Raw genomic sequence first — 26,470 nt, 5'->3', positions numbered from 1 at the left:
TATCTCAGCTAAGAAGGCTAGAGGTGGGCATTTCAGAGCTGGTATATCCCTCAAAGAAGTAAGTCATCTGGGGCCCAAGCTTCTCTGCTGTTCCTACTCTACCATCCTTAAATTGTGGGCCCCCGTTAGCCCCTTTAGGATCCTAAATCCCTTCTCATCCCCCAGGTTGGTAGGCCTTCTTTCAGACAGGAAGATGGGCTAAGTCCAAATTGCCAAAGGTGTGGTCATCAAGACAGTGTGGTACTGGCACAAAAACAGACACATAGATCAATGGAACAGAATAGAGAATCCAGAAGTGGACTCTCAACTTTATGGTCAACTAATATTCGATAAAGGAGGAAAGACTATCCACTGGAAGAAAGACAGTCTCTTCAATAAATGGTGCTGGGAACATTGGACATCCACATGCAGAAGAATGAAACTAGACCACTCTATTTCACCATACACAAATATAAACTCAAAATGGATGAAAGATCTAAATGCGAGACAAGATTCCATCAAAATCCTAGAGGAGAACACAGGCAACACCCTTTTTGAAGTCGGCCACAGTAACTTCTTGCAAGATACATCCACGAAGGCAAAAGAAACAATAGCAAAAATGAACTATTGGGACTTCATCAAGATAAGAAGCTTTTGCACAGCAAAGGATACAGTCAACAAAACTCAAAGACAACCTACAGAATAGGAGAAGATATTTGGAAATGACGTATCAGATAAAGGGCTAGTTTCCAAGATCTATAAAGAACTTCTTAAACTCAACACCAAAGAAACAAACAATGCAATCATGAAATGGGCAAAAGACATGAACAGAAATCTCACAGAGGAAGACATAGACATGGCCAACACGCACATGAGAAAATGCTCCACATCACTTGCCATCAGGGAAATACAAATCAAAACCACAATGAGATACCACCTCACACCAGTGAGAATGGGGAAAATTAACAAGGCAGGAAACCACAAATGTTGGAGAGGATGTGGAGAAAAGGGAACCCTCTTACACTGTTGGTGGGAATGTGAACTGGTGCAGCCACTCTGGAAAACTGTGTGGAGGTTCCTCAAAGAGTTAAAAATAGACCTGCCCTACGACCCAGCAATTGCACTGTTGGGGATTTACCCCAAAGATACAGATGCAATGAAACGCTGGGACACCTGCACCCCGATGTTTATAGCAGCAATGGCCACAATAGCCAAAGTGTGGAAGGAGCCTCGGTGTCCATCGAAAGATGAATGGATAAAGAAGATGTGGTTTATGTATACAATGAAATATTCCTCAGCCATTAGAAATGACAAATACCCACCATTTGCTTCAACGTGGATGGAACTGGAGGGTATTATGCTGAGTGAAATAAGTCAATTGGAGAAGGACAAACATTATATGGTCTCATTCATTTGGGGAATATAAATAATAGTGAAAGGGAATAGAAGGGAAGGGAGAAGAAATGGGTAGGAAATATCAGAAAGGGAGACAGAACATGAAGACTCCTAACTCTGGGAAATGAACTAGGAGTGGTGGAAGGGGAGGAGGGCCGGGGGTGGGGGTGAATGGGTGACGGGCACTGAGGGGGCACTTGACGGGATGAGCACTGGGTGTTATTCTGTATGTTGGCAAATTGAACACCAATAAAAAATAAATTTATTATTTAAAAAAAAATTGCCAAAGGTGCATGCCAACTGAATCTGTCTACTAACATCAGGAACTCAGAAGATTTCTCAGAAACTCCACCTAGTAGATTTCTGCTTACATTCTTAGGCCGGACTGTGCTACATGATCACTACTAGCCTCAGGGGGTCTTGGGGAAGTATTTTTAAGTGAGTACATTGTCACTCCATGTATAATCAAAGATATGTTGGTAGTGAGGAACATAAGAATGGATAGGTAACTAGCAGTGTCTGCCATACTTACATCTAAAACTTAGGATGCTAAAAAAAAAATGGAGAAATGTTGCGAAAAAATGGATCAAAACAGATGAAGCTGTTTCATATAACTGAAAGAATATGATTTGGGGGAAATTTTTGTAGAAACATTGATTAATCCTCAGTTTCATTCAATGTGGTAATTACTTCCCTACTCTGATTATTTAACATAAGTGGTATTCATTTGTGACTCTTTTCCAATCAAGATTTAGCATGAAAAATACCCAAGAGTACTAAAATGTATGTACATAAAATGGCATGAAGACTTTTATTTAAGATAATTTTTAAAATCCAGTATGTTGAAAGTTTACTAGATTGCTTTGGTTGGCTAAAACAGGAATAAGATAATGAGAAGAAAAATTTCCCAGATTCTTTCCTACTGTCACTACTTCTCTGCTATACACTAAATTATACTCTTGCATAATGTGATCTGGAGTTGTTTATCTGATGATAAAATCTTAGAAATTGAGATTGTAGTACCAAATAGGGGAATTACAGGACAGATTTCAAAGATGACAATTTATTTCATTTATATTTTCTATAGAAAACTGTTAATAGCAATATTTTTGTCTCTTTGTAACTGTTAACTGACGTCTAGATAAATTTTTTTTAATCCCTGAATCTTAGGATTTGGGAACTGGAAGGTATTGTTTCTCTTTCAGTGGTGATAAGACCTTGTGCCTAAGAGTTGAAGGGATTTGCCCCTAAACTGTGTGATGTTAGAGGCAGAAGTAGAACTATTATCCAGATTCTTGACGAGCTAAATCACTTGATTTGGTTCTGCTCAAATGATTTGGAAACAACTTGATTACTTTTCCCAGTTATTATGAACAAAAAGAGTCAAATCTATTCATAATATATTCTCTCCTAGAAAACTCTTCTGTAGTGCTTAGAACTAGGGATAAAAATTGGACAAGTTGTGATGGGCATATATCAGTGTTGATAACATTGGTAACTTTGGCCTTTTTTCCCTCCTCATTCACTATTCATTATGTAAATAAACATTTTAAATTGTCATTGGTCATTATGACAAGGTGGCTCTAAGTTCCAGCTTTGTCCTTTACAAACTGAATGTTCTTGATCAAGTATTTAACCTCACCAGACCTGCTGTAATTAGAAGCACAAGTAGATAATATAAATGAAAGTTCTTTGTAAATGGTGTGTACTGTACAAATTATGGCTTTTCACTTTTACTATTACGATTATTTTTGATTCTGAGCATATGGCATTTAAAGATTGCTATTTAATGAATGCTGTTTTATGATTATAGATGTCTTTCTTAAAAGCTCATGATCATTTAGTTTCAGCCTCAGAGTAATTCAAAACACTTACAACTGGGACACCTAGGTGGCTCAGTGGTTGAGTGTCTGCCTTTGGCTCAGAGCATGATCCCAGAATCCTGGGATCAAGTCCCACATCAGGCTTCCCCCGCGGAGCCTGGTTCTCCCAATGCCTAAGTTTCTGCCTCTCTCTGTATGTCTCTCATGAATAAATGAAATCTTTAAAAAAAGAAAAAAAAAACACCTACAACTTCTTGCATGCCTGGTTATTACTTTCTTTCATAAGCTGGCTGACGGAGACATCTGTCCAGTCCTTAACCCTTCCTGAGTTATAGACTTGCCAACACTCCCATTGTGTGATTTCTGTGAAATGTGACTATATGGATTTTTCCAGTGATTGGTATTATAAACTAGAGAACAGAATACTAATAAAATATGTTTTTATTTCTTTAGTTACTATTTTAAATGATACTTTTAAATATTAGCTCCTTTTGTTTTTAAATGTTTTCTGTTAACTTTTCAGTAGTCTTTAATTTAGGATTAAAAAGTCTTATATTTATTATCTGATTTTTTATATTTATTTGTCTCCATGTCTAAGGCTGTCTTTCAGAATATTTTTCCTAAATCATTTAAAAAGAAATATCATCCCTCCTCAAAAACGCTGCCTGTGGAACAAAATATAGGCCCTTTAACCTGCTGTAATCTACCTCCAGGTTCCTACCTCTCACTTATCCCCACAGACCCTGTACTCTGGCCAACCTGACCTCCTCCCCCTCTTGCCTTCACCAAACCGTGATTCCTGTTCTTCGTTATTCTGGGATTCCTAATCTCTACTGTTGTGTCTGCCCTTCCTCTCTAGCTGAGATACCATACCTGCCATTCAAGTCCCAGCACAAATTTACCTTCCTCAGAGAAAATGTTAAAATTTTGCAGCTGGCAATCTAGGAAGCAGCCTAGTATAGTAGAAATAGAAAGGATTTTGAAGTCTCTATCAATTTTCTATTATATAACAAACTGCCCCCAAAATTTGCTGGCTTAACACAGTAAACATTTTATTTTTCATGGTTCTGTGGATTGGCTGGACTGATCCTCTGCTAGTTCCTCCTGGGTTTATTTATGTGGCTGCATTTACCGGGAGGTCAACTGGAAAGTAAGCATGGTTAGGAAAGTTGGGTTTTCCTCTCTCCATGTTGCCTTTCATCCTGAAGGAGGCTAGACTAGGTTTCTTCACATGTAGTCTTGGGAAAACATTCCAAGAGGGTGAGCCCCAGTGCAAAATCACTTACCAAGCTTGTTTGTCCCACTTTTGCTGGTATCCCACTAGCCAAACAAGTCATATAATCAACTCAGAGCTAATCGAGGAGGAGACGTGACATGGATGTCAGGAGGTATGATTTGTCAGTGGCCATTGGTATAATCGTCTGCCACAGTCTACCCTCAGGTCCCCATGATTCACATTCCTTCCTTATGCAACGTATATTTAACCACTTCCCAAGACCCCAGAGTCTCATGTATTTCATGCCATCAAGCTCAAGGTCCACGATCTCATAATTTTGGTTAGGTCTCTTTGTAGATGCGACTCCTCTTAATCCAGGGAACAAAAAGGATGAGTTATGACCTACCTGTACCGCCACTACACATAGCACAGAATGGTGAGCCAGGAACAAGATAACCACAATAGTCACTTCCATTGAAAAAGAGGGAGGAATGGAAAGCACATAATAATCAATGGCCCATAGTAATTCTGAAATCCAACTGGGTATACAGTATGAGGACCTCTGTCTCTAGAAGCAAGGAATATTTCTTGACTAGGACCCAGTCTGTTTCTCAGGAGAGGTTCCCTGATCCACTGTCCTCCAGAATCCTTTACTCTCTGAACTATTTTCCCTGAACATTTGCAATAAGAAACAATTTAGAGAGAGCTACACTTGTGAGCATAGCATAGCATAGAGTATGGAATCACTATGTTATACAGCTGAAACTAATGTAACACTGTGTGTCAACTCTACTTCAATGAAGGAGGAGGAGGAGGAGGAGGAGGAGGAGGAGGAGAAAGAAAAGAAAGAAAGAAAGAAAGAAAGAAAGAAAGAAAGAAAGAAAGAAAGAAAGAAAGAAAGAAAGAAAGAAAGAAAGAAAGAAAGAAGGAAGAGAGAGGGAGGAAGGAAGGAAGGACGGACGGACGGAAGGAAGGAAGGAAGGAAGGAAGGAAGGAAGGAAGGAAGGAAGGAAAAAGAAGGAGGAGGAGGAGGAAGGGGGAGGACGAGGAGGGAGAAGAAGAAGAAAGGTGGAGGAGGAAGAAGAAGAGGAGGAGGCGGAGGAGGAGATTTATACTTGTAGCTGAGTAGCTGTCTCAGCCTGATTTCTTGTCCATGGAAGTTGATTTAGAAGCTCCTTTTTTTTTTTCGTTTTCCTTTTTCCCTTTTGGACTGTCTCTTGTCACTTTTACTTGAAGCTCATACAACTCCCTTAACTGCTTTTTCCTTGAATGTCATTAATGTTCTTTTCGTGTCCTAAAAGCCACATCCATAGTTCTTTTTGGAGATGGACATCTCAACTTTAAGTTGGGTGTAAGGCTGCTGTGGGACAGAACCCTTGGAGTTCTTAGAAGACCTTTTGTCTAGCAAAGGGATCTGTTGGGCATCACCTTATATTTTTAGGTCTCTAGAAAAGGTCTTATAGCCACAGTTTTGTTTTTATCTTTTTCTTAATACCATTTCTTTCTTTGGCAGGATTTTTTCTGGAGAGACTGGAGATGTGAAAGTTTTCTTTTTTTTTTTTTTTAAGATTTTTATTTATTCATGAGAGTCACAGAGAGAGAGAGAGAGAAGAGAGAGTGACAGAGACACAGGCAGAGGGAGAAGCAGGCTCCAGGCAGGGAGCCCAATGTAGGACTCGATCCCAGGACTCCAGGATCATACCCTGACCTGAAGGCAGACGTTCAACTGAGCCACCCAGGTGTCCCAAAAGTTTTATTTTCAGCATAGGGAGTCTTTTCTCCCTTACTAGTCCTGTAAAGTGTGCTTCCAAACTAACAGTTCTCTCTTTAGCTCATCTCTCTTGTACCTTGGCATGCACAGCTACAATAATCCAAATGACATTTCACCATTCTGCCTGAGAATCAATCACCCCATCCAGATACATAATTTCATTATATATATTTTCTATCTTTCAAGTTACCATAGGCAACAGTTTTGCCAGTTGTTTCACTACCTTCTAACACAGTATGTCCCTTCTCAGTCTCCAATAACAATTTCTCACTGCCTTTCCAGATGCCACTAGGAATTTGCCATTTCTTCAGCTTTCCCATTTAGCCCCCCACCCCCACCCCCCATCAATCAGACTCAAAGCCAGTGACACATATTTTAGGCTTTTGTTAAACAGCACACCACACCCAGATATGCTAGTTTCTGTATCAGGTATCTATTCCTACGTAGCAAACTATAATTTAGTAACTTGAAACAGTCATTTTATTTCTTAGCAATATGTGGATTGACCAGATAGTTCTGCCTGGGATCACTCATGTGACTGCTTTGGACAAGTCTTAATCCATAAGCATTTTTCAGGCTTTGCTTGTGTCACATTTGCTAAGGTCTTTTTGGCCAAAGTCAGTCACATGGCTAAGCCCAGAGTTAGTGTGGAAGAGACAACCAAGGACAAGGAAACCAGGTAGTCTGATTCCATGAAGTCATTTGTAACAAATTCCAACAGATTTCCAGCCCTACGTTACTGTGTGCCTTTGGGAAAGCCATTTAACAGTGTGCAACAATTTTCTCACATATAACAAGAAGTTAATACCTATCATAGGATGGTTATGGAATTTAAATATTTTAGAAATTGTTTGGATTTTTATGATATTAAAATAATACTTTTGTCATTGTAGAAAATGTATAAACTATAGAAAAGTATAAGAAAAGAAGCATTTTGGGGTGCCTGGGTCACTCAGATGGCAGTGTCTATCTTCGGCTCAGATCATGATCCCAGAGTCCTAAGATCAAGCCCCACATCAGGCTCTGCTGCTTCTCCCTCTCCCTCTCCCCCTTCCTCCCACTTGTGCTCTTTTCTCTCTCCTCTATCAAATACATAAATAAAATCTTTTTCTAAAAAAAGGAAAGAAAAACATTTATTGACATCCCATCTGATACAGTACTATACTATAAACTTCTCCAGGGCCTTCTCTGTTTTATTTACTACTGTAGGTATATATCTTTTTATTTTGAAATGTAAGATCTTTAAGGAAGGTGACCATATTTTATTCAGTTCTGTAAATACCATAGCTTTGCATTAGGATTAAAAAAGATAATGTATAAAAGTGCTTAGCATAATGCCTGACACAGGTTATGTTTCCCCTTAAATTGGAGTTTCATTAGGTACTAGTAAGGATTTTCAGTAATCCTAAAATCACAGAGGTGGGAAAGGTATACTAATAACAAGTATCTAAATGGAACTGTAGAGGGTGGCCGCACTGGCCAGCTTCTCTGGAAAATCCTGGTTATTCATGGGATGGAAGGTGAGGAATGTTATACGGAAGGAACATGTCAAGATCTGCTTATAGATCCCAAACTGCTTAGTGGAGAGCCCTCTATTAAAAACTTCATTAAAAATGAATAATATTTTAAAGAGAGAGAGAGAGAGAGAGACAAAGAGACTAGTCACTGAAATATTTTATTGTTGAAAACTGGCATTAGTGATATGATGGTATTCTTGAAACTCAGACAAATCTTACCTTCATATTTTAGTCAAAGAAGTTTGGCAGAGATCACAGAACTTATCCATACTGCTCTCCTCGTACATCGTGGGATAGTAAATTTAAATGAATTGCAATCTTCTGATGGACCACTGAAAGACATGCAATTTGGAAATAAAATAGCTATCCTGAGTGGAGACTTTCTTCTAGCAAATGCCTGCAATGGACTAGCTCTGCTACAAAATACCAAGGTAATACTGGGTAATTTATTTGTATCTGGATGGCTTTTAGGAGGCTCTGCTGGAGCTATGGAGGTCTGTGTACCCTGCTGCCCCAATTCCCCACATGTAGATAGATGCTCAGTAAAATTGTGATGATGATGGTAGCAGTGTCAGCACCAGGTAAAACCAATAAATGCTAGCAAGGAGTTTTGAAATTAACTTCTGTTTTTTTCTGGTTATAATTATTTGTTAATTATAAAATACTGTCAAATATTTAACACAAAGAAGATATATAAACAAATATTACCTATTTACCTCACTATCCAGAGATAATCACTGTTAGTTAATATTGCGATGTATTTCCTTTCAAGCTTTTTGTTTGCTTACTCCTGCCTTTATATATGTGAATTTTTTGTAACATAGATGAGAACTTAACATGCATAAGGTTTTTTTTTTAATCCTGCCAGTTTTTTCCTATATCATATTATAATGTGGGTATTCTCCTACGTTATTAACATCTTTCACACACTTTGTAATGGTTGTATAATATTCAGCTATTTAGATGTAATATCATTTATTTAACAGACTTCTCGTTTTGGGAATTTAAGTCACTTCTAATTTTTTATTGTCATAAATAGATCTTCAGTAAACATCTTTACACAGCCATATCCCTCATTTCAGATTATTTTGTTCAGATAAATACCTAAAAGTGGTGCAAAGGGTTTAAACATTTTTAGCATTCTTGATGATACATATTGCCAAGCTGTTTTCTAGAAAGATGATAGAAATATTCCTTATATATGAGTTTGAATCAGTTTATTCATGAAATAACAGTGGCCTGAACAAGATAGAATTTATTTCTTTCTCATGTAAAAACATCCAGGAGTAGGCAATCTGGGGTTAATTCTACAAACTCAGGAACCAAGATGTTTTTTGTCTTACTGCTCCGCCATCCCTATCTTACGCTTTATTTTTGGCCTCAAATGGCTGCCATCATGTTCTCACTCCATTCCACAGGAAAGGAGGAGGAGGAAGTACAGAGAAAGACAGATCTCCTTCTCTTGAAGGTGAAGTGAGAGGACATCCTGGTTTGCTTAGAATAGTCTTAAGTGCTGACCCAGAATCCCATCTGATTTAACATTTGTCCTGAATTTTTTAAGAGAGAACAATTATGAATAGTTACATTAGGATGAGCCAGGATAGGTCTCGTAGATGTCTGCTTCCAACTTCCAACTTCCAACCTCTGCCTCAGTTTTTGTCCAGTGTAGGCTAATAGTATGTGAGACCCATGTACAGTGGAGAGAGTGCTCTCATGTTAGCATGATATTAAATCTAGAGGACAACCAGCAATAACTTATCTCTTTTCCCAACCCTTTCAGACACCTCCCCATCAAGGAAAGAACGCAGGGCAATTGCTGATAGAACAAAGTGTGCTGAATGCCTAGGTTAACCTATGCGGCCTGTGCATGGCCTTCAAGAGTCACCAAGCCAGTCCAAAAGCTCAGTGGGAAACATAGTAAGGTGGAAGTTGGACATCAGTGAAGTATCTATGGGAAATCAAGGCTGATCAGAGAAGGTAGAGAGTAGACTGACCACGCTTGCCTGTATAATGTAAATCTCTAACTGTTTAATTGTTTGGCAACACTTTGTTTTTGCAATAAACCCTCTTGGCAGCAATAAGCTAAAAACTATATATTTCATTTTTTTAAATACTGAGAAAGTTGATAAGGAATGCATAATTTACACAAAATGTGAACATTCCCTAGCCACTGGGGAGGCCATACTATTATCACTGGCCACATGAAAACAAGAAGCATCAGATCTGCTGAAAAAGTATCATGATCTATTTCCGAAGTTAGTATTTACTTCCAGAAGATTTCCGAAGATGACGACTTAACATATATAGCTACAGAAGGTATATATTCATACCACTTTGTGAAGCCTAACTTTTAGACAAATGTCTATTTTTCTAAATTAATTTCACTCATTTTCGACTACAAGTTTTTATGTGCACGTGGTCAAGGGTAAGCAATAACTTCCCATTTGTTGGCAGAAGAGAACTTTGCAAACAGCTAAATAATTCCATTTTAGTTGAGTGTCTTCAGGTACTTTAAGCAATTAAATCATTTTAGTTAATTCAGGAAAAGCTTTATTTTTTCCATCCATTCATGAAATCAAGGTAAAGCTTTTGGAAGTATATTCTATCAGAGGTAAAGCCATTATGAGTGAGATTGGAACTTCAGTTTAAAGTACAACATGAAAAAAAAAAAAAAAAAATAAAGTACAACATGGAAGGGGCACCTGGCTGGCTCAGTCAGTAAAGCATCCAATTCTTGATCTCAGGGTTCAAGCCCCACACTGGAAGTACAACATGGGAGATAAAATTATTAGTTTATAATAACAATACAGGTACACATTTTGGTGAGGCACACACAGTGTTGTGGTGAGAACAATGTTCTTACTACATTACAAAACCTATGGAATAGTTGGAATTCGCTGTGGCGTACCCATAATTCATAATCACATTCAAACAAGCGTCAACATTCTGTTAATTAAAATAGAAAGTATTGTTATAAAAATTTACAAGTATCTTTAATGTTCAAGTCTTTGAACTGTTAAGATTTTGAGGATTTTTGTGTTGAGTACAGAAATACAGGGTCAGCACAGCAATATGTGCCTTCTGTCTTTGTTGCCTATCATTAATAAGACTTTCAAAATCTTTATAACCAAAAATGGTATTGAATGAGTCATCAAAGTTTTGGTGACATCTTGCTCAGAATCCATTCAAAATCTTAAATCAGGCATTCAACAAATAGAACACCAAATGAAACTTTTAGGGAATTATAATGAAAAGAATTAATGAATTACAGTTAATGAAAATTCCATTGGAATTTTTCCTTACAAAAGCAAGGGAGGAAGAGAACAAAATAAATAGTAAGATCTCAAATACTACCCAGGATTAAAATTTGCAGTTCTGTAATTGTGATTTGGAATATCTCACCTTGTAAGAAGAATCTTTTGGTAGTGTTCCTATTTTGAATAAATTATACACACACACATGAATAAAATGAAATTGAGAAGGCCTAGATTTTGCAGCATCTAATTTTAGCAAAACATTCAAAAGAATCATATAGGCAATTTATTTGACAAGCTTTGTCTTATAAAAATATTTGTCAAAGAAAAGTACTCTGAAGGAAGCAAAGACAAGTACCTTGAAAATATTTGGACTAGAATAGTTACATTTTACAATATTTAAAAATAATTAGAATGGAGTTCCTCTTCCATTTAGCAAATTTGCTCAGAGCCTACAGGTAACTCAGAATCTATAGATTGAGCATTCTCTCAATTAAAAAATACTGTGATCTGCCAATAAGAATCAATTGAAGGTATGAATAATTTCAAATTAGTCATAAAGTGCAACTGTGAAGAATATTGCTGGCAGTTTTATTTTTAAGTGCCGTATTTTTAAAAACACATTCTTCAGGACACCTGGCTGGCTCAATCGGTAGGGCATGTGACTCTTGATCTCTGGGTTGTAGGTTGAAGCCCCATGTTGTAATATAGAGATTACTTAAATTCTTTAAAAAAAAAAAAAAAAGCACATTCTTCAGAAAAATGCCATTTGCACAATATTAGGGACAAATGTGGCTAAGAAATAGTTAAACTGTGTAAATATATACCAAGAATAATTATTCTACTAGCTATTTTTTAATATTCAGATAACCAATATAAAGTTCTTTTTTGTTTTCATGTACATGGATGTATGTTATTTTTCTTTGTTTTTAAATTTCATTTTTGAAAATAGTTTTGTAAGAGAACTTATTAACAAGTCCACATAACATAATAAAGTCAATTGTTAGTTAATAAATACATGTTTCAATCAGAGACAAATCATAAGAGATTCCAAATCATAGGAAACAAACAAACAGGGTTACTGGAGGGGGGGGCAGGTAGGAGGACAGGGTAACTGGCTGATGGGCAATAAGGAGGGTCTGTGATGTAATGAGTGCTGGGTGTTACATAACACTGATGAATCACTGACCTCTACCTCTGAAACCAAGAACATATTATAGGTTAATAAATGGAATTTAAATAAAATTTAAGCAAACAAAACTAAATACATGTTTCAAAAAGTATAAAATTGGGGCATCTGGGTGGCTCAGTGGGTTAAACATCTGCCTTCAGCTCAGATCATGATCCCAGGGTCATCCTCTCTACACAGCAGAGACCCTGCTTTTCCCTCTCTGTCTGCTGCTCCACCTACATTTGCTCTCTGTCCTTCTCTGTCTGTCAAATAAATAAAATCTTTACAAAAATAAAGTATAAAATTTTAATTTTTTTAGCACTCCCTTTTACTTTTAGGTGTCTGAGTTTGGATGATAAATTATATAGTATCACCACTTTAAAGACATTTCTCAGAAGTTACTTAAGATCATTCTGCTTAGGAACGCCTGGGTGACTCAGTGGTTGAGCATCTGCCTTTGGCTCAGGGTATGATCCCAGGGTCCTGGGATTGAGTCCCACATTGGGCTCCCTGCAGGGAGCCTGCTTCTCCCTCTGCCTATGTCTCTGCCTCTCTCTCCGTGTCTCCCATGAATAAATAAATAAAATCTTTAAAAAAATCATTCTGCTTACCTCCTGGCCAGAATTTAATGATATGGCCACACCTACTTATAGGGGAGACTAGGAAATGTAAACTTTCTTGTGGGTAGCCATGTGCCCAGCCAAAACTCTGGAAGATACAGATAAAGATAGTGGGACACAGATAGCATTCTGCTCTCTCTTCTCGTCAGACTTTTGGCTAGCACATATTTTCATGAGATGGGCCTGCTGATTTTTAGGGAAGAAATGGTAAGGTGCCTTTAATATATAGTTTATATTCACATAGAAACTAATTGGTTATAGGGGAATCCCTGGGTGGCTCAGTGGTTTCGCACCTGCCTTTGGCCCAGGGTGCGATCCTGGAGTCCCAGGATCGAGGACCACGTCGAGCTCCCGGCATAGAGACTGCTTCTCCCTCTGCCTGTGTCTCCACGTCTCTCTCTCTCTCTCTGTCTATCATAAATAAATAAATAAATCTTTAAAAAAAAAACTGCAAAAGAAATGAATTGGTTATATAAAATAGAATAATAGAGAATCTCAAATCTCCTTCCAGAGATTTATTACCATTTGGGCATCCTTTTATTTTTATTTATCCTTGAATTGCTCTATTTTCTATGTGTATAGTCTACTTTGATGGGTCTAACTAAATTCTCTCCTTTACCAGAATTCATATGTTAGTGGAAGGATGATTGATCCATTGCCTTTGAGAGCCACGCTGTGACTATATCATCCATCTTTCCTCTTGACCGTACCTATTGTGGTCTGTGATGAACTCTGGGTCTTGGAGAGGGAACAGGCCTCAGAAAATACAGGCTTGGTGTAGTTTCTGGGTGCCTGGTGCCGCACATGATTAGCTGTAGTCACACACACTGGCCACTCATGGATTAGACTCACATACCTAAGAAGAAGAGATAGGGTTTAGTAACTAGATCCACATTTCGGTAATTAGCCTCAGCCTGGCCCCTACATTAAAAGCAAGGCTTACTGCCTTTAGAAAAATTTCTATCTTCTCTAATTATTAGTTCTAACTTACTTTAAACTATTCTGTTGAAATCTTATATAAGGTTTAGATGGTGGTATTTCACACAAATATAATCACACTGTAATGACACAAACATTCACTTGCTTTAACCACTCATTTATGGGAATGAGGCTTCCTTTTTCTTAGCTAGCTTGTATCGTCCACACATTCTTTCTTTCAGTGTAGTTCAAGTTCAGAGAAAATGGAGGCTTTACTCCCATCAAAATCAATTCAGTTTCGTAGTTTGTGAAATCCACTCTTAGTGTTTTGCATTCAGAAGCATCACTATAAATGTTCCAGAGTCTAAGACCTCCACCATCTGCTCCATTAGGCACTGGATTTCAGTGGCAGTATTTGATTCAAACACACACACACACACACACACACACACACACACCAAAAACAGCCTATCCAAGCAAACAGTTCAGCCTGAAGCTTCTCCTTGAAATAAGAATGATCCTGCAAAAAAAAACAAAAAAAAACAAAAAAAAAAAAAGAATGATCCTGCATTTCTTCCCTCTTCAGTGAGCCCTAATACCTTCATGGTCTCTGCACAGGTTTTGCATTTTTAGATTTTCATTTTATTGACCCTTTCTGGTGAGGAATTTTTTTTTCCTTTTTAGGCCATGGTAAATTGTTTTGTTTTGTTTTAATTTGATAGTTGTGTGTTGAATTGAAGCCTTTATTCTATGCAACCATTCTATTCATCCAAAAAAGGATCTTTTTGTCCCTTATTCTTCAAAGTTTGCAGGTTCGATGAAGGTCAATTTCAAAAGATGCTTCACTGGATCAGGGATCAGTTTTTGTGAAAGACCTTGAGTACTATGTCCAGGGGTCCATAATTAATCTTCTACAAATCTAGTCTTCCAGTAGCTCTGTTTTAATCATAATAGATGGTTTCCAAGCCATGTGAACAGTAGTTTAAACTGAGGAGATTATAGGGGTAACAAAGCTCTTGAAAGTCAAGACTTCTCTTTGATAAGGCAAATCTTCATACTCAGAACCAGTTCCTTTCATTTAAATACTTGACAGGTTTTTTTTTTTTTTTTTTGAGGAAAGTAATGTCTCAGAAGTAAACTAATTTTCTTATATGAGTTCTCAGAAGCTTAAGTTGATTAAGGATAATACTAATCATTAATAAGCATTTTTTAGGTGGAGCAGGAGGTAGTGATAAATATGTCTTTGGGGCAACATTAAGTTTTTTAAAGTTTTATACATGTAGTTAATGCCTTAGTAAAGTTAGAATTCTATTTAATGATGTTTTAATTTTCTCTTGTAAGAAGCATTGTCAATAGATGAACAGATAAAGAAGGTGTGGTATACATACTATATGCCATATATATGAGGGTGTGTGTGTGTGTGTGTGTGTATGTGTGTATGTGTATGGATATTACTCAGCCATAGAAAAGAATGAAATCTTGCCATTATGACAACATGAATGGACCTAGAGGATATTATGCCAAGTGAAGTAAGTCAAACAAAGAAAGACAAATGTCGTATAATCTCACTTATATGTGGAATCTAAAAAAAAAACCAAAACAAAACCAATGAACAAACAGAACGGAAACAGACTCATAGATACAGGAAACAAGCTCTTGGTTTCCAAAACGGGAGGGGTTGAGGTGGGCAAAATAGGTAAAGGGGATTAAGAGGTAAACTTCCAGTTATAAAATAAGTAAGTTATAGATAGGGATGTAATGTTAAACATAAAGAATATAATAATATTGTAATAACTTTGTATGGTGACAGATAGTAACTAGGCTTACTGTATGGATTATTTTGCAATGTATAAAAATTCCACAAGGGCACCTGGGTGGCACAGTTAGCTGAGCGTCAGACTTGGTTTCAGTTCAGGTTGTGACCTCAGGGTTGTGAGATCGAGCCCTGTGTCTGTCTCTGCACTTGGTGCAGTCTGCCTAAAGATTCTCTCTCTCTCCCCTTCTTCTGCCCCTCCCCTTGGCCCGCTCTCTCTCTCTCTCTCTTTCTCTCTCTCTCTCTCTCTCTCAAATAAATAAATATTTTTTAAAATGTATTGCATCACTATAATATACACCTAAAACTAACAGGATATTGTATGTCAAGTATACTTCCCACCAAAAAAATAAAAGAAAAATTTGTCAGCAATAGCAATAAAAAGAGAGACCAGAGCAGTGAGGGAGCAAATAGAAATTAATACAGAATATCTGTATATAGTATGTCAGTTTTTTCACAGTGACAGCTTTTTTTTTTTTTTGAGGATATGTATTTAACTTGGTAATTAAAGTCAGTGTATTTGTAGCAACTTTAATTTTTTATGACATTTATTCTACCAGTTTTTTATTTTGTTGTGTTACTGGATTCTTGTCTGAATTTCTATGTGTTTATGTCTACACTTCTCCTGGGGCAGACCATAGATGAAGGGTTCTGCAGTCATAAGAAATTCAGAGCTGTTTTATAATTGCCAAGGGTAAAATTAGCAAAGTCAATTATTCTCCCTGTGGCTTTTCCCTAAAGACATTTAGGGGTCTTCAAGGTAATTGCCTTAGGTAACACTTAGATTTTTAAATATCTCTAAGTATAGAAATTGGTATATTAATCCTCTGGTAATTGTCTTCTTATTTTATGGCTGTAGTCACAGAAATGTGAATTAACAAGATTTTGAATTCAAGAGTGAGTTTAAAAATTACTGTTTGGGGATCCCTGGGTGGCGCAGCGGTTTGGCGCCTGCCTTTGGCCCAGGGCGCGATCCTGGAGACCCGGGATCGAGTCCCACGTCGGGCTCCCGGTGCATGGAGCCTGCTTCTCCCTCTGCCTGTGTCTCTGCCTCTCTCTCTCTGTGACTATCATAAATAAATAAAATTAAAAAAAAAAAATTTAAAAATTACTGTTTGAATTTTCATTCATTTTCACTATGGGAGCTAAGGTCCACTTTTTTGTTTTAGTACTTCACTGTACACAGACCCTAGACTTAGAGACCTTAGAATGCCTTTTTTTTAAGCCATAAATTCCCTGACTCCATTGAAATAAGTTGCTCTATATTGTGTTCATGTAGAACATCACTGAATCCCGAAATGATGGGGTCATACCAGAATCTAAAATTTTAGTGTCTGAGCATCAAGCTATCAGTGAGACATGCTGAATGAATAATTGGGGAAAAAACATGAAATGGAAAAGCACTATAATTTAGAAATCTGGCTGACCATTAGAGGCTTTTTTCAGGTCCCTGTTTATTTTGTAGACTGGATCTGTACTTTAGGATTAAGCCACAGTACAAATAAGGCTGTGTGGATTGCTACCTGTCACTTTTTTTTTTTAAGTCCTTTTTTTTTTACATGTATAGTGATAACCGTAGTCTTTAAAAAACTGAATTCACCATGCTATTTTTTTCTACTTTTATAGTCATTTTCATGTAATGGACTTATCATTATATACATCAGGTGGGAGACTGTGAGTTAGCCTGGCTCTCATCTGAACACCCCAGAACATTATGATGTCAGTCTTGGGGACTGTTCTATTAAGCATTAGTGATTTATATTTCTAAATAACCAGGGCACAGATGTACTCCTTACATAGCTGATGTATTTCCTTATGTTAACTTTGTTTTCCTAAAGGCATAAATATGTTGTTTACAAGGAAGAATTTTGTTTGTATAAATAATGCTCAATTTATGCATATAAATCTCCCCCTTTTACATCATCTATATATTTTAATAAAGAGACTGGTATTGGTTACTTGACGTTTGTATTATCTGTTATATTAATTCTACTTTCAATTTCACATTAAAAAGTGAAACCTGGGGCTCCTGGCTAGCTCAGTCAGTTAAGCTCTTGATTCAGCTCAGGTCATAATCTCGGGGTTGTGAGATTGAGCCTCACATCAGGCTTCATGCTGGGCATGGAGCCTGCTTAAGATGCTCTCTCCTTCTCCTTCTGTATCCCCCCCCCCCCCCCGCCCATGCATGTGCACTCTCTCTCTTCTTAAAAAAAGGGGCAGGGGCCTAGGTGGCTCAGTAGTTGAGCATCTGCCTTTGGCTCAGGGCAGTGATCCTGGGTTTCTGGGATCAAGTCCCACATCAGGCTTCCCACAGGGAACCTGTTTCTCCCTCTGCCTATGCCTCTGCCTCTTTCTCTGTCTCTCTCATGAATAAATAAATAAAATCTTAAAAAAGAAAGAAAGAGAAAGAAAGAAAGAAAGAAAGAAAGAAAGAAAGAAAGAAAGAAAGAAAGAAAGAAAGAAAGAAGAAAGAAAGAAGAAAGAAAAGAAAGAGAGAAAGAAAGGAAAGAAAGAAAGAAAGAAAGAAGAAAGAAAGAAGAAAGAAAGAAAGAAAGAAAGAAAGAAAGAAAGAAAGAAAGAGAAAGAAAGAAAGAAAGAAAGAAAGAAAGAAGAAAGAAAAAGAAAAATTTAGAGGTGGCTAACTGGCTCAGTCAATAGAGCATGCCACTCTTGTTCTTATGGTCCGGAGTTCAAGCCCCATTTTGGGTGTAAAGCCTACCTTAAAAAAAAAAAAAAAGAAAAGTGAAACCTAGAAACATGCCGTATCATATGAAATTTGAGATTTTCTCTATCATATTCATTTAAAATAGACATTGTGATCTTGTGTACACTATTTTACTTATAGAAATTATTAATATCTAAAAAAAAAGAAATTATTAATATCTTTTAGCTTCTTTAGTCTGACACCCAAGATTAATGTTCTTTTTTTTTTAATTTTTATTTATTTATGATAGTCACACAGATTGAGAGAGAGAGAGGCAGAGACATAGGCAGAGGGAGAAGCAGGCTCCATGCACCGGGAGCCCAACGTGGGATTCGATCCCAGGTCTCCAGGATCGCGCCCTGGGCCAAAGGCAGGCGCTAAACCGCTGCGCCACCCAGGGATCCCTAATGTTCTTTTCTACACATAGCCCACTCAAGTATAGATTTTCATGACTAGAGTAAATGTGTGCAGAAGGTAAGTGGGGTGTCATATGTTCTAGCAATAAAAGCAGCTATCTCCCTATCAATTAAAGCCAAGTTGCCATCATAAAATTACAATTTCAAAATCCCCAGATTTTTCCAGTTTCTTATAATTTGCTAACACGACTACCTATTAAACAGACATTATATCCATTCTAAACCACTTCCTTGATCTTGAAAGCAAAAGCAATAAATGGTTAGTGTTTGAGAAGTGTACTAGCAACAAGAATACAAATATTATGTTCTTTTAAAATTTATGATCTCATTAAAAACTTGAACTTTGCCCTTTGGGTGCCATAAAACAATGGAATAAAGTGTCTTTTGCCGTAAGAAGGTCAAATGCCATCAGGCAAAATGGACACTTCTCTGAGTGTCTGTCAACCAGAAAACTGGTGACTGGGAAGGGAATTTCTTCCATATGCCTGGCATTCAAAGAAGCCCGTTAAAAAAAAAGTCTGGGTTCTACAAAAATATATTCTCTAAATGGGTAGAGTTGAACCCCACACCATGGTTGGCCATGAGAGGTAGAAATACATTGATTATGGTAATCTTATAGTATACTTAAAATCAGAGGGAGGAAAAAAAATCTACTTTTCAGCTCGAGTTATTCAGTACTCTTCCTTTTGCCTTTCTATGATTTTCCTCAAGGAACCTCCTGAGTTAGGAGTTAACAAAAGTACTGAGTAGATGCACAACAGATTCCTTCTTCTACATTGTCAGCTACCTGACCTCACATCTCTTCATTCATTCTTTCTTTATCCCACAGATTTGTCCTCGATGCTTCTTTCTTTGTCTCTTTCTGTTCACAAATCAGTTAATTTTATCTCAGGCAATCCCTAGAGTGTATACACATCCTCTTCATACACCTCCTCTCTCATTTTTCATTCTTTATCTTGCCTGTTATTTCAGAAAAATTGTTATCCATCTTTTTGCCTTCTCTGTGCTACTTTCAAAGGAAAAATCAGTTGAAAAACTTTACTTAGGAGTCGGCAAACAGAGTAAAGCTTGGAATGGTCTTTTGTTAAGAATAAGGAAAATTATATAATTAGAAATGAAAAAGATATGAGAAAGAACCATTGCTCTACCCTCATTATTTCATTAAACCAAATTTCCCTATAACTGTCAATGTTTAAAGGCCATTTAAAAAATACTTCCTATTTAGTTTTGTTTTCCTGTTTTGTTTAATTGCAGGTATTATAAGATTCTGTTTTTCTATTTTATTTTCTATTTTAAGTACGTGGCATTTCTAATGTTATGGTCTAACCAAGCTTTAGTGGGCTGCCCTGGGAACCTACCTACCATTTATAACATCAAATGTTGGGAAAAAAAGGTTGGAGCTCCAAACAACTGACTTAAATATAAAATTCCAAAATGTGGTGCATTTGTAATCCAGTGCCTGGTTGTATTAGATTGATACCAAATTTGAACACCATAAGCAGAAGAACAGGTAAGAGCATTCAAAGGGATCCATGTGGCTACTTGTCATTAGTAGCCATATATAGCTCAGTTGTACTGATACAGTTTTGGTTTTAGCATTTCCATCATTTTCCTGATTCCTCAGAGTTGTAAATACTCATGGAAAAAAATCACCCTAAGCCAAAGTTGGCTATGAGTCCTTAACCCAGGAGCAAATTTTATTTATTTAGCAATAGTGATTGGGGAAGAGCCTTTTCCTGGCAGCTAATGACCTACTGGAGGACTTGTGTGCCCAAGGCAAAGCTGAAGGCCATTAGCCCAACAGGCCATTAACTGACAAATGCCTGACCCTGAGGTCATTTCTGATATTGTAAACTGTGAAAACATTAAAGTGAGTTTGTTGGAAAGTATGACTGTGCCAAGGAAGTTTCTTTTTAAACATTTTGGAAAATGCATTGTTTGTTGTTATTCATGTGGCTTAATTGTCTTTGTTCTGGGGCCATTTTCAGTGTGCATAGCAAGTTAGTCAGACATGAGTAAACACCAAAACTATACTGTATGGCCAATCTTGGATTTTTAAAGGATAGTTTTCCTGTTTTTCATATTTAGAATATTGGATTAGCTATGTCATTCCTAAGCTGCTTCAGCTTTCACTTCTGTGTGGATCACTTATGTTTTCATGGTGTGTTGAGTTGTGTAGCACTTACCTATTTTATACTCCTCAGAGATGACCTATAAAGCCACATAAGTGGAAAGAACTACGAAGGAGAAGTCTATGGATCTAGTTTCTATCTCTGCCTTTTTTTTTCTTAATTCGCCATTTAATGTTGGATGGTTCATTTTATCTCAGAATTCTAGTTTAGATCATTCATCTTTTTTCTCCAGACTGTCTATCTGTCTTTTTTTTTTTTAAGTAAGCTCTATGCCCAACATGAGGCTTGAACTCATGACCCTAATATCAAAAGTCGCATGCCCTACTGACTGAGCCAGCCAGGCATGCGGTCTCTAAGTGTATTAACGTTCCATTTTTCAAGTGAAATTAGAAACTTTATGATGTAGAATATTTAATATTTATTAAAATTAGTATAAAACATTTACAAAATAATATGAACAACTTATATTTATGAATGCTTACTATGTAGTAGACACCATTGTAGGTGCTTTGTGTGTATTGATCTCTCCCAAGGCACAGGAAAGGGTTAAGTAATTTCCTTGAGGAAACAGTAGAGCTGCTGTTTAAATATAGGCAATCTGGCTCCAAATCCTCATGCTTAACTGTAGTAGAACTCGAACAAACCATCTAAGAACCATGATACCTTTTTTTTGCCAGCAATTTTGCAGTTACCAATATTGAAATTTATACAATCTTAAACAACTAGTAGTTTTAAAATATTGGAATAAATATTTCAATGCTTTATGAAACATTTTAGAGAAATAACTATCAAGTAGAGACAACCTGTTTTCTTAGTTTCCTCATCTGTAAAATAAAGGCATTAATTCCATCTCCATATACTTACTGACGGCAATAGTCTACAATTCTTGGTGTTGTAGGAAAGAGTCTAAACTTGCAATACGTTTGGATCCTGAAAATGTCGTGAAATAGGAAGAAAAATGAAGGAATCAAGAAAAAGTTGTTTATAAACTCAGAAATGTATTAGAGATTTGAAAAATCTTTTATAAATATCTAAGATCTAGAGATATATATATGCATATTTTAAAAGCCATAAGGTGAGGGTAGCCCCGGTGGCGCAGCGGTTTAGCGCCGCCTGCAGCCTGGGGCGTGATCCTGGAGACCCTGGATCGAGTCCCATGTCAGGCTCTGTGCATGGAGCCTGCTTCTCCCTCTGCCTGTGTCTCTGCCTCTCTCTCTCTGTCTCTATGAATAAATAAATAAAATATTTTTTAAAAAAGCCATAAGGTGATATGTAAATGTAAATTTCTGAAAATAGTGATTAAACAAAGTGATACTTTTGCAAATTTATTTTAAAATAGCTATGATTTGTACAACTCATTCATCTATTGGAAAAAGTATTGGCAGTGCAAGAAAAATTTTTGTGTGCATTGTGTTAAGCCTTGGAAATACCAGTTGAAAAGCCAATTGTATCACCTATTTTCAGTCTTCATGTAAATTATATCAACCAAAAAAAAAAAAAAAAAAAAGAAAGAAAGAAAGAAAGAAAGCCAATTGTATCTCTATAGATTGGGGAATTTCTAACCCAAGGGTATTCATTTTTTATTCAAAAGTACAATACAGCCAGTCTCAAGTTTCTATAACCTGATTTCTTTGAAGGAGGGGGAAAAAAGGATTACCTAATTTTCTAGAACACAGTACCAGTAGAGCCAGTTATTTTTAGAATTCCATTGATTCACAGATTTTGAAGAGCTGCAAACGTATTTGGAAGAAATACAATTACAGTTTTAGACAAGATGCATGGATTTTAATGCATATGAGTCATGCTTTTATTTCTGTGGCTGCCTTTGAAGCAAACCTTGGGATGTCTCTAAATTACAAACATCTGTCTTTTAGTGTAGCCCAGTTTGAAAAGGAACTAATTGAACTAAAAATTGAACTATGTATCTAAAAGACATGGGATCCCTGGAATTTGCAAGATGTGTTTGTAAATCTTGGAAAAATCCTGGAATTTTTAACTCTGGTCAGATGTGGTCTAAACTAATTTTTTTTTTCATGAATCTAGTAAGATGAAAGCTAAGAGTCCATATTAATGATATATACAAGTTAGAATTGCATCCTAACACTATACGCCATAGGACCCAAGAACAATTCTGTTTTAACCTGCCTTCTGCCTCTGTTTCAATTCTATTAATTTAAATGTTTTTGAAATAAAATGATAAAGAAATCAACACCTTTATAACAGAAGAATAATGTAAACTGCCTGTCAAAAATTTGGGGACCCTGTTAAGGTGTTAAGGTGCCTAACCAAGGTATGAGCTATACATGACATGTATCAGCATAACACAAAGTAATATTTCAAAGTACAGATCACATGGTGCTTCTTGGTGGTAGTGAAATCACAATAGCAAATCACTATGAACACTTTTTTTTTTAATGGAACACAGTAGAAAATAGGGCAATAATGAAATTTTTGTTTCACAAAAATTTTCACTCATTTTTATACATATGCATGTGTGCATACACCGTGTCATGATATAAAATACAGTTCTTACTGTAGGCTGCAACTTTAAAATCTCGAAAGTTGATGGTATTAGGCAGTGTTCTAGCCCGCAGCATCCTTTCAGTTGAATGAAATAATGTACCATGATTCTGGCGTTCTGAAGTTTTCACATTGTGAACTTGTGTTTCTCAAAGGTGGGATTAGCTGTTAAGTAAAATCACACTTGGAAAATATCAGTTAACATCACTGAGAGTGCCATCAAAGGAAGAAGCAGTGAAAGCAAAATGGAGGTTATCAGCCACATGGGGAAAAGTGAGCACATCACTGAAATGGCAGACATAATTCTCTCTGAGAAGTTTTCAGAACAAAGTGTAACAGTTGCTAAGTGTGGAACATCTAAGTACAACAGACTTCATGTACAGGCATTCCTACATTGGAGAAAGTGAAAAATAAAGCAACTAACTGCTGTACAGTACTGTTGGAATTACTTTCTTTCATGACGAAGCATTCAATTCCCGGCAACTATTTACAGTTTTTGTAATAATGCAAGATACTTAACCAACTTTTTTATAACCTGCTGGAAAGCCTCTCTCTTTTTTCCCTTGATTTCTTATGAAAAGTTTCATTTTGGTGTAAGCATTTTAAATTACCTGCCATTTTTTCAGGAAGCTAATCATTGTTTAAATCAGTGAATGATTATCATTATTCGGTGGTGAATAGTAAGCCAAGAACCATGCACTTTCATTTAAAAAGTAAACTCGGGATCCCTGGGTGGCGCAGCGGTTTGGCGCCTGCCTTTGGCCCAGGGCAGTGATCCTGGAGACCCAGGATCGAATCCCACGTCAGGCTCCCGGTGCATGGAGCCTGCTTCTCCCTCTGCCTGTGTCTCTGCCTCTCTCTCTCTCTGTGTGTGACTATCATAAATAAATAAATAAATAAATAAATAAATAAATAAATAAATAAATAAATAAATAAATAAAAGTAAACTCATGGGCACCTGGGTGGCTCAGTTGGTTAAGCATCTGCCTTTGGCTTGGGTCATGATCCCAGGGTCCTGGGATTGAGTTCCTTATTGGGCTCCCTGCTCTGCGAGGAGCCTGCTTCTGCCTCTGCATCCCTCTCTCTTTCTGTCTCTCATGAATAAATAAATATAAAATCTTTAAAAACAAAAGTGAACTCCATTTTTGAATCACTTTATTGCTACTGAAAGAAACCCATATTTTGGCATCATCCTTACAATTGTTATGAATAAAGAATGTATACAGCTACACATTTAGGTATTTCTGGTCATGGGGCAGATAAACTGAGGGCAGAAGAGTGATATGGCTGGCCCAAGGTTATGCAGCTCATCTATGCATTAACCTTGTTAAGTGGTCAGTGACAAAGTAATATCGTTTATCTTTATAAGGTCATTAGTACTAGTTGCATTAGTATAGTACCAGGAACATAATAAGTTATCAGCAAATGTTTATGGAATGAATTAGCTAATATAGTATTAAATTTCATCACCTCCATTTTCTTTTCAAGCCATTTTCTTTTCTTTTTTTAAGATTTTATTTATTTGTTTTGAGACAGAAAGCAAAAGACAGAGCACAGGTAGAGGGAGAGGGGCAGAGGGAGAAGCAGACTCCCTGCGGAGCAGGGAACCGGGTCCAGCGCTGGATCCCAGGACTCTGGGATCATGACCTGAGCCAAAGGCAGGCACTTAACCCACTGAGCCACTCGGGTGCCCCTCAAGCCATTTTCTTAAACTTGTGGCCCATTTCTTTTGAGGTTTACCAGTCTTGATTTTTAAACTTTTCTTTAGTTCACTGAATTTCCGGAGCCCTTTTTGACAAATGTTACCAGTAGTTAGAGGCGATAAACCAATGTATCAGCTGTTCTAAATTAAAAATTAAGATTATCAATTTGCTTAGTTTTTGCTGCACCTGTCCTACTGGTTGTGCCATTTCTCTCTCTGCTCTTCCCCCTTAGCCAGAAAGAACTTCCAGCTCCACTAGAACAGATTGCTATCCCTCCCACAAATAAGCACGGTCTTACACATTTGGCAGCATTGAAAAGGCTCTCTTCAAAAAGCCTAGTTTAGAAGCTTCCTCCAGAACTCCTGTGAGTTAGTGGTGTGTTTATTACAACAGACCTTTCATCATTGTCTTCATTAAACCTGGTCCTTGTCTCATAGGAAGGAGTGGAGAGAACCATTCTTTCATAGACTTCATCAATGGCTTTATTAAAGCTACTCATTTATATTAATCAGCATGCAGATTAGGACTCATCTGGGTTGTCTGTGCCCAGGTGGTGGGTGAGTAGATTTACCCCCTTATTTGGCCACTGCGCTGCTCCCTGTGTTCTTCAGAGGTCGCTTCTCCACTGAGGCTGCCAGCCTGAAAGCTCTGGCTGAGCACTGGGGATTCAATCCACCTGGAACAAAATAGTTTGCTTAAACCCAGTTTGTAAATGATAAAGTGCTTTACAAATGTTAGATGTTCTTATTGGTCTCTATGGGAGAGCGCTACTCCTTAACAAGTTCCTCTGCCTCACCTTGGTAATGTAAGTAAATCTTTGCATCTTTAAATGCATCTCTCAAGTACTTTGTGCATCATTTGTGTGAAGAGGAACTAAAGAGTGTAGCTGATGGCCCTGGTTACTATTAGCAAGCTATCGCATCCTTTATCTATGGAAGTATTTTTCCTAAGACATTTTTACAATAATAATTACTGACAATACAGTTTTTTGTGCCTTAAAATCTTGACAACATCCCTTCAAATATCAAAGCTCTTTGGAAAGGACATAAACATATATTTTGTTCCTCCCAAAATATATATGAGATTAATTCTTCCCCAAGGGCATTTTACCTTTGCTACTGTTTCCTGCATTGCTGTTTCTTCTTGGAGGTGGGGGAAGGGGTGCAATAAATTTGTGTGTAATTAATGCCATCAGCACTGCAGATGCGTGCACACACATGACTGTTTCCTTTGCTAGCAGCTGTTAAGAGTAGTAAAGGCTGGCTGAGGGGCTGTGTGTTCATTTGCCTCCTAAATAGAGTGATGGATCACACATTGTCTTGTCATTCCACACTGTAGTAAAAACTGTCATTAAAATAACCTTTCCAGTGCAAGTTTTTAGAAGATGATTATAAATCTGTAATAGCCTCCACAGTTTCTATATACTAAACAAGTTTAAGTACATAGCAACCTTTTTAAAGTGAGTTAGGATCCACCATACTACCTTACCATGTCAACTCAGATAAGTTAGTGCTGGCT

General features: G+C 37.1%; 1 protein-coding gene across 8 annotated transcripts in view; it reads left to right on the top strand.

The window, feature by feature from the left end:
• Positions 1-26,470, top strand: part of PDSS2 (decaprenyl diphosphate synthase subunit 2) — a 251,385-nt gene that overhangs the window by 144,131 nt on the left and 80,784 nt on the right. For all 8 annotated transcript variants that reach the window (XR_004804282.2, XM_035697995.2, XM_035697992.2 and 5 more), the window contains one exon: positions 7,934-8,132. Coding sequence is in view for 7 of the 8 variants with exons in the window: in XM_035697995.2 (XP_035553888.1) it covers positions 7,934-8,132 (199 nt within the window). In the remaining variant the exon portion in view is untranslated. The remainder of the gene's footprint in view (positions 1-7,933; positions 8,133-26,470) is intronic.

The sequence above is a fragment of the Canis lupus genome, chromosome 12 (assembly GCF_003254725.2).
Source record: "Canis lupus dingo isolate Sandy chromosome 12, ASM325472v2, whole genome shotgun sequence".
Classification (NCBI taxonomy): Eukaryota; Metazoa; Chordata; class Mammalia; order Carnivora; family Canidae; genus Canis; species Canis lupus.
This window is presented reverse-complemented; position numbering and strand designations above follow the sequence as displayed.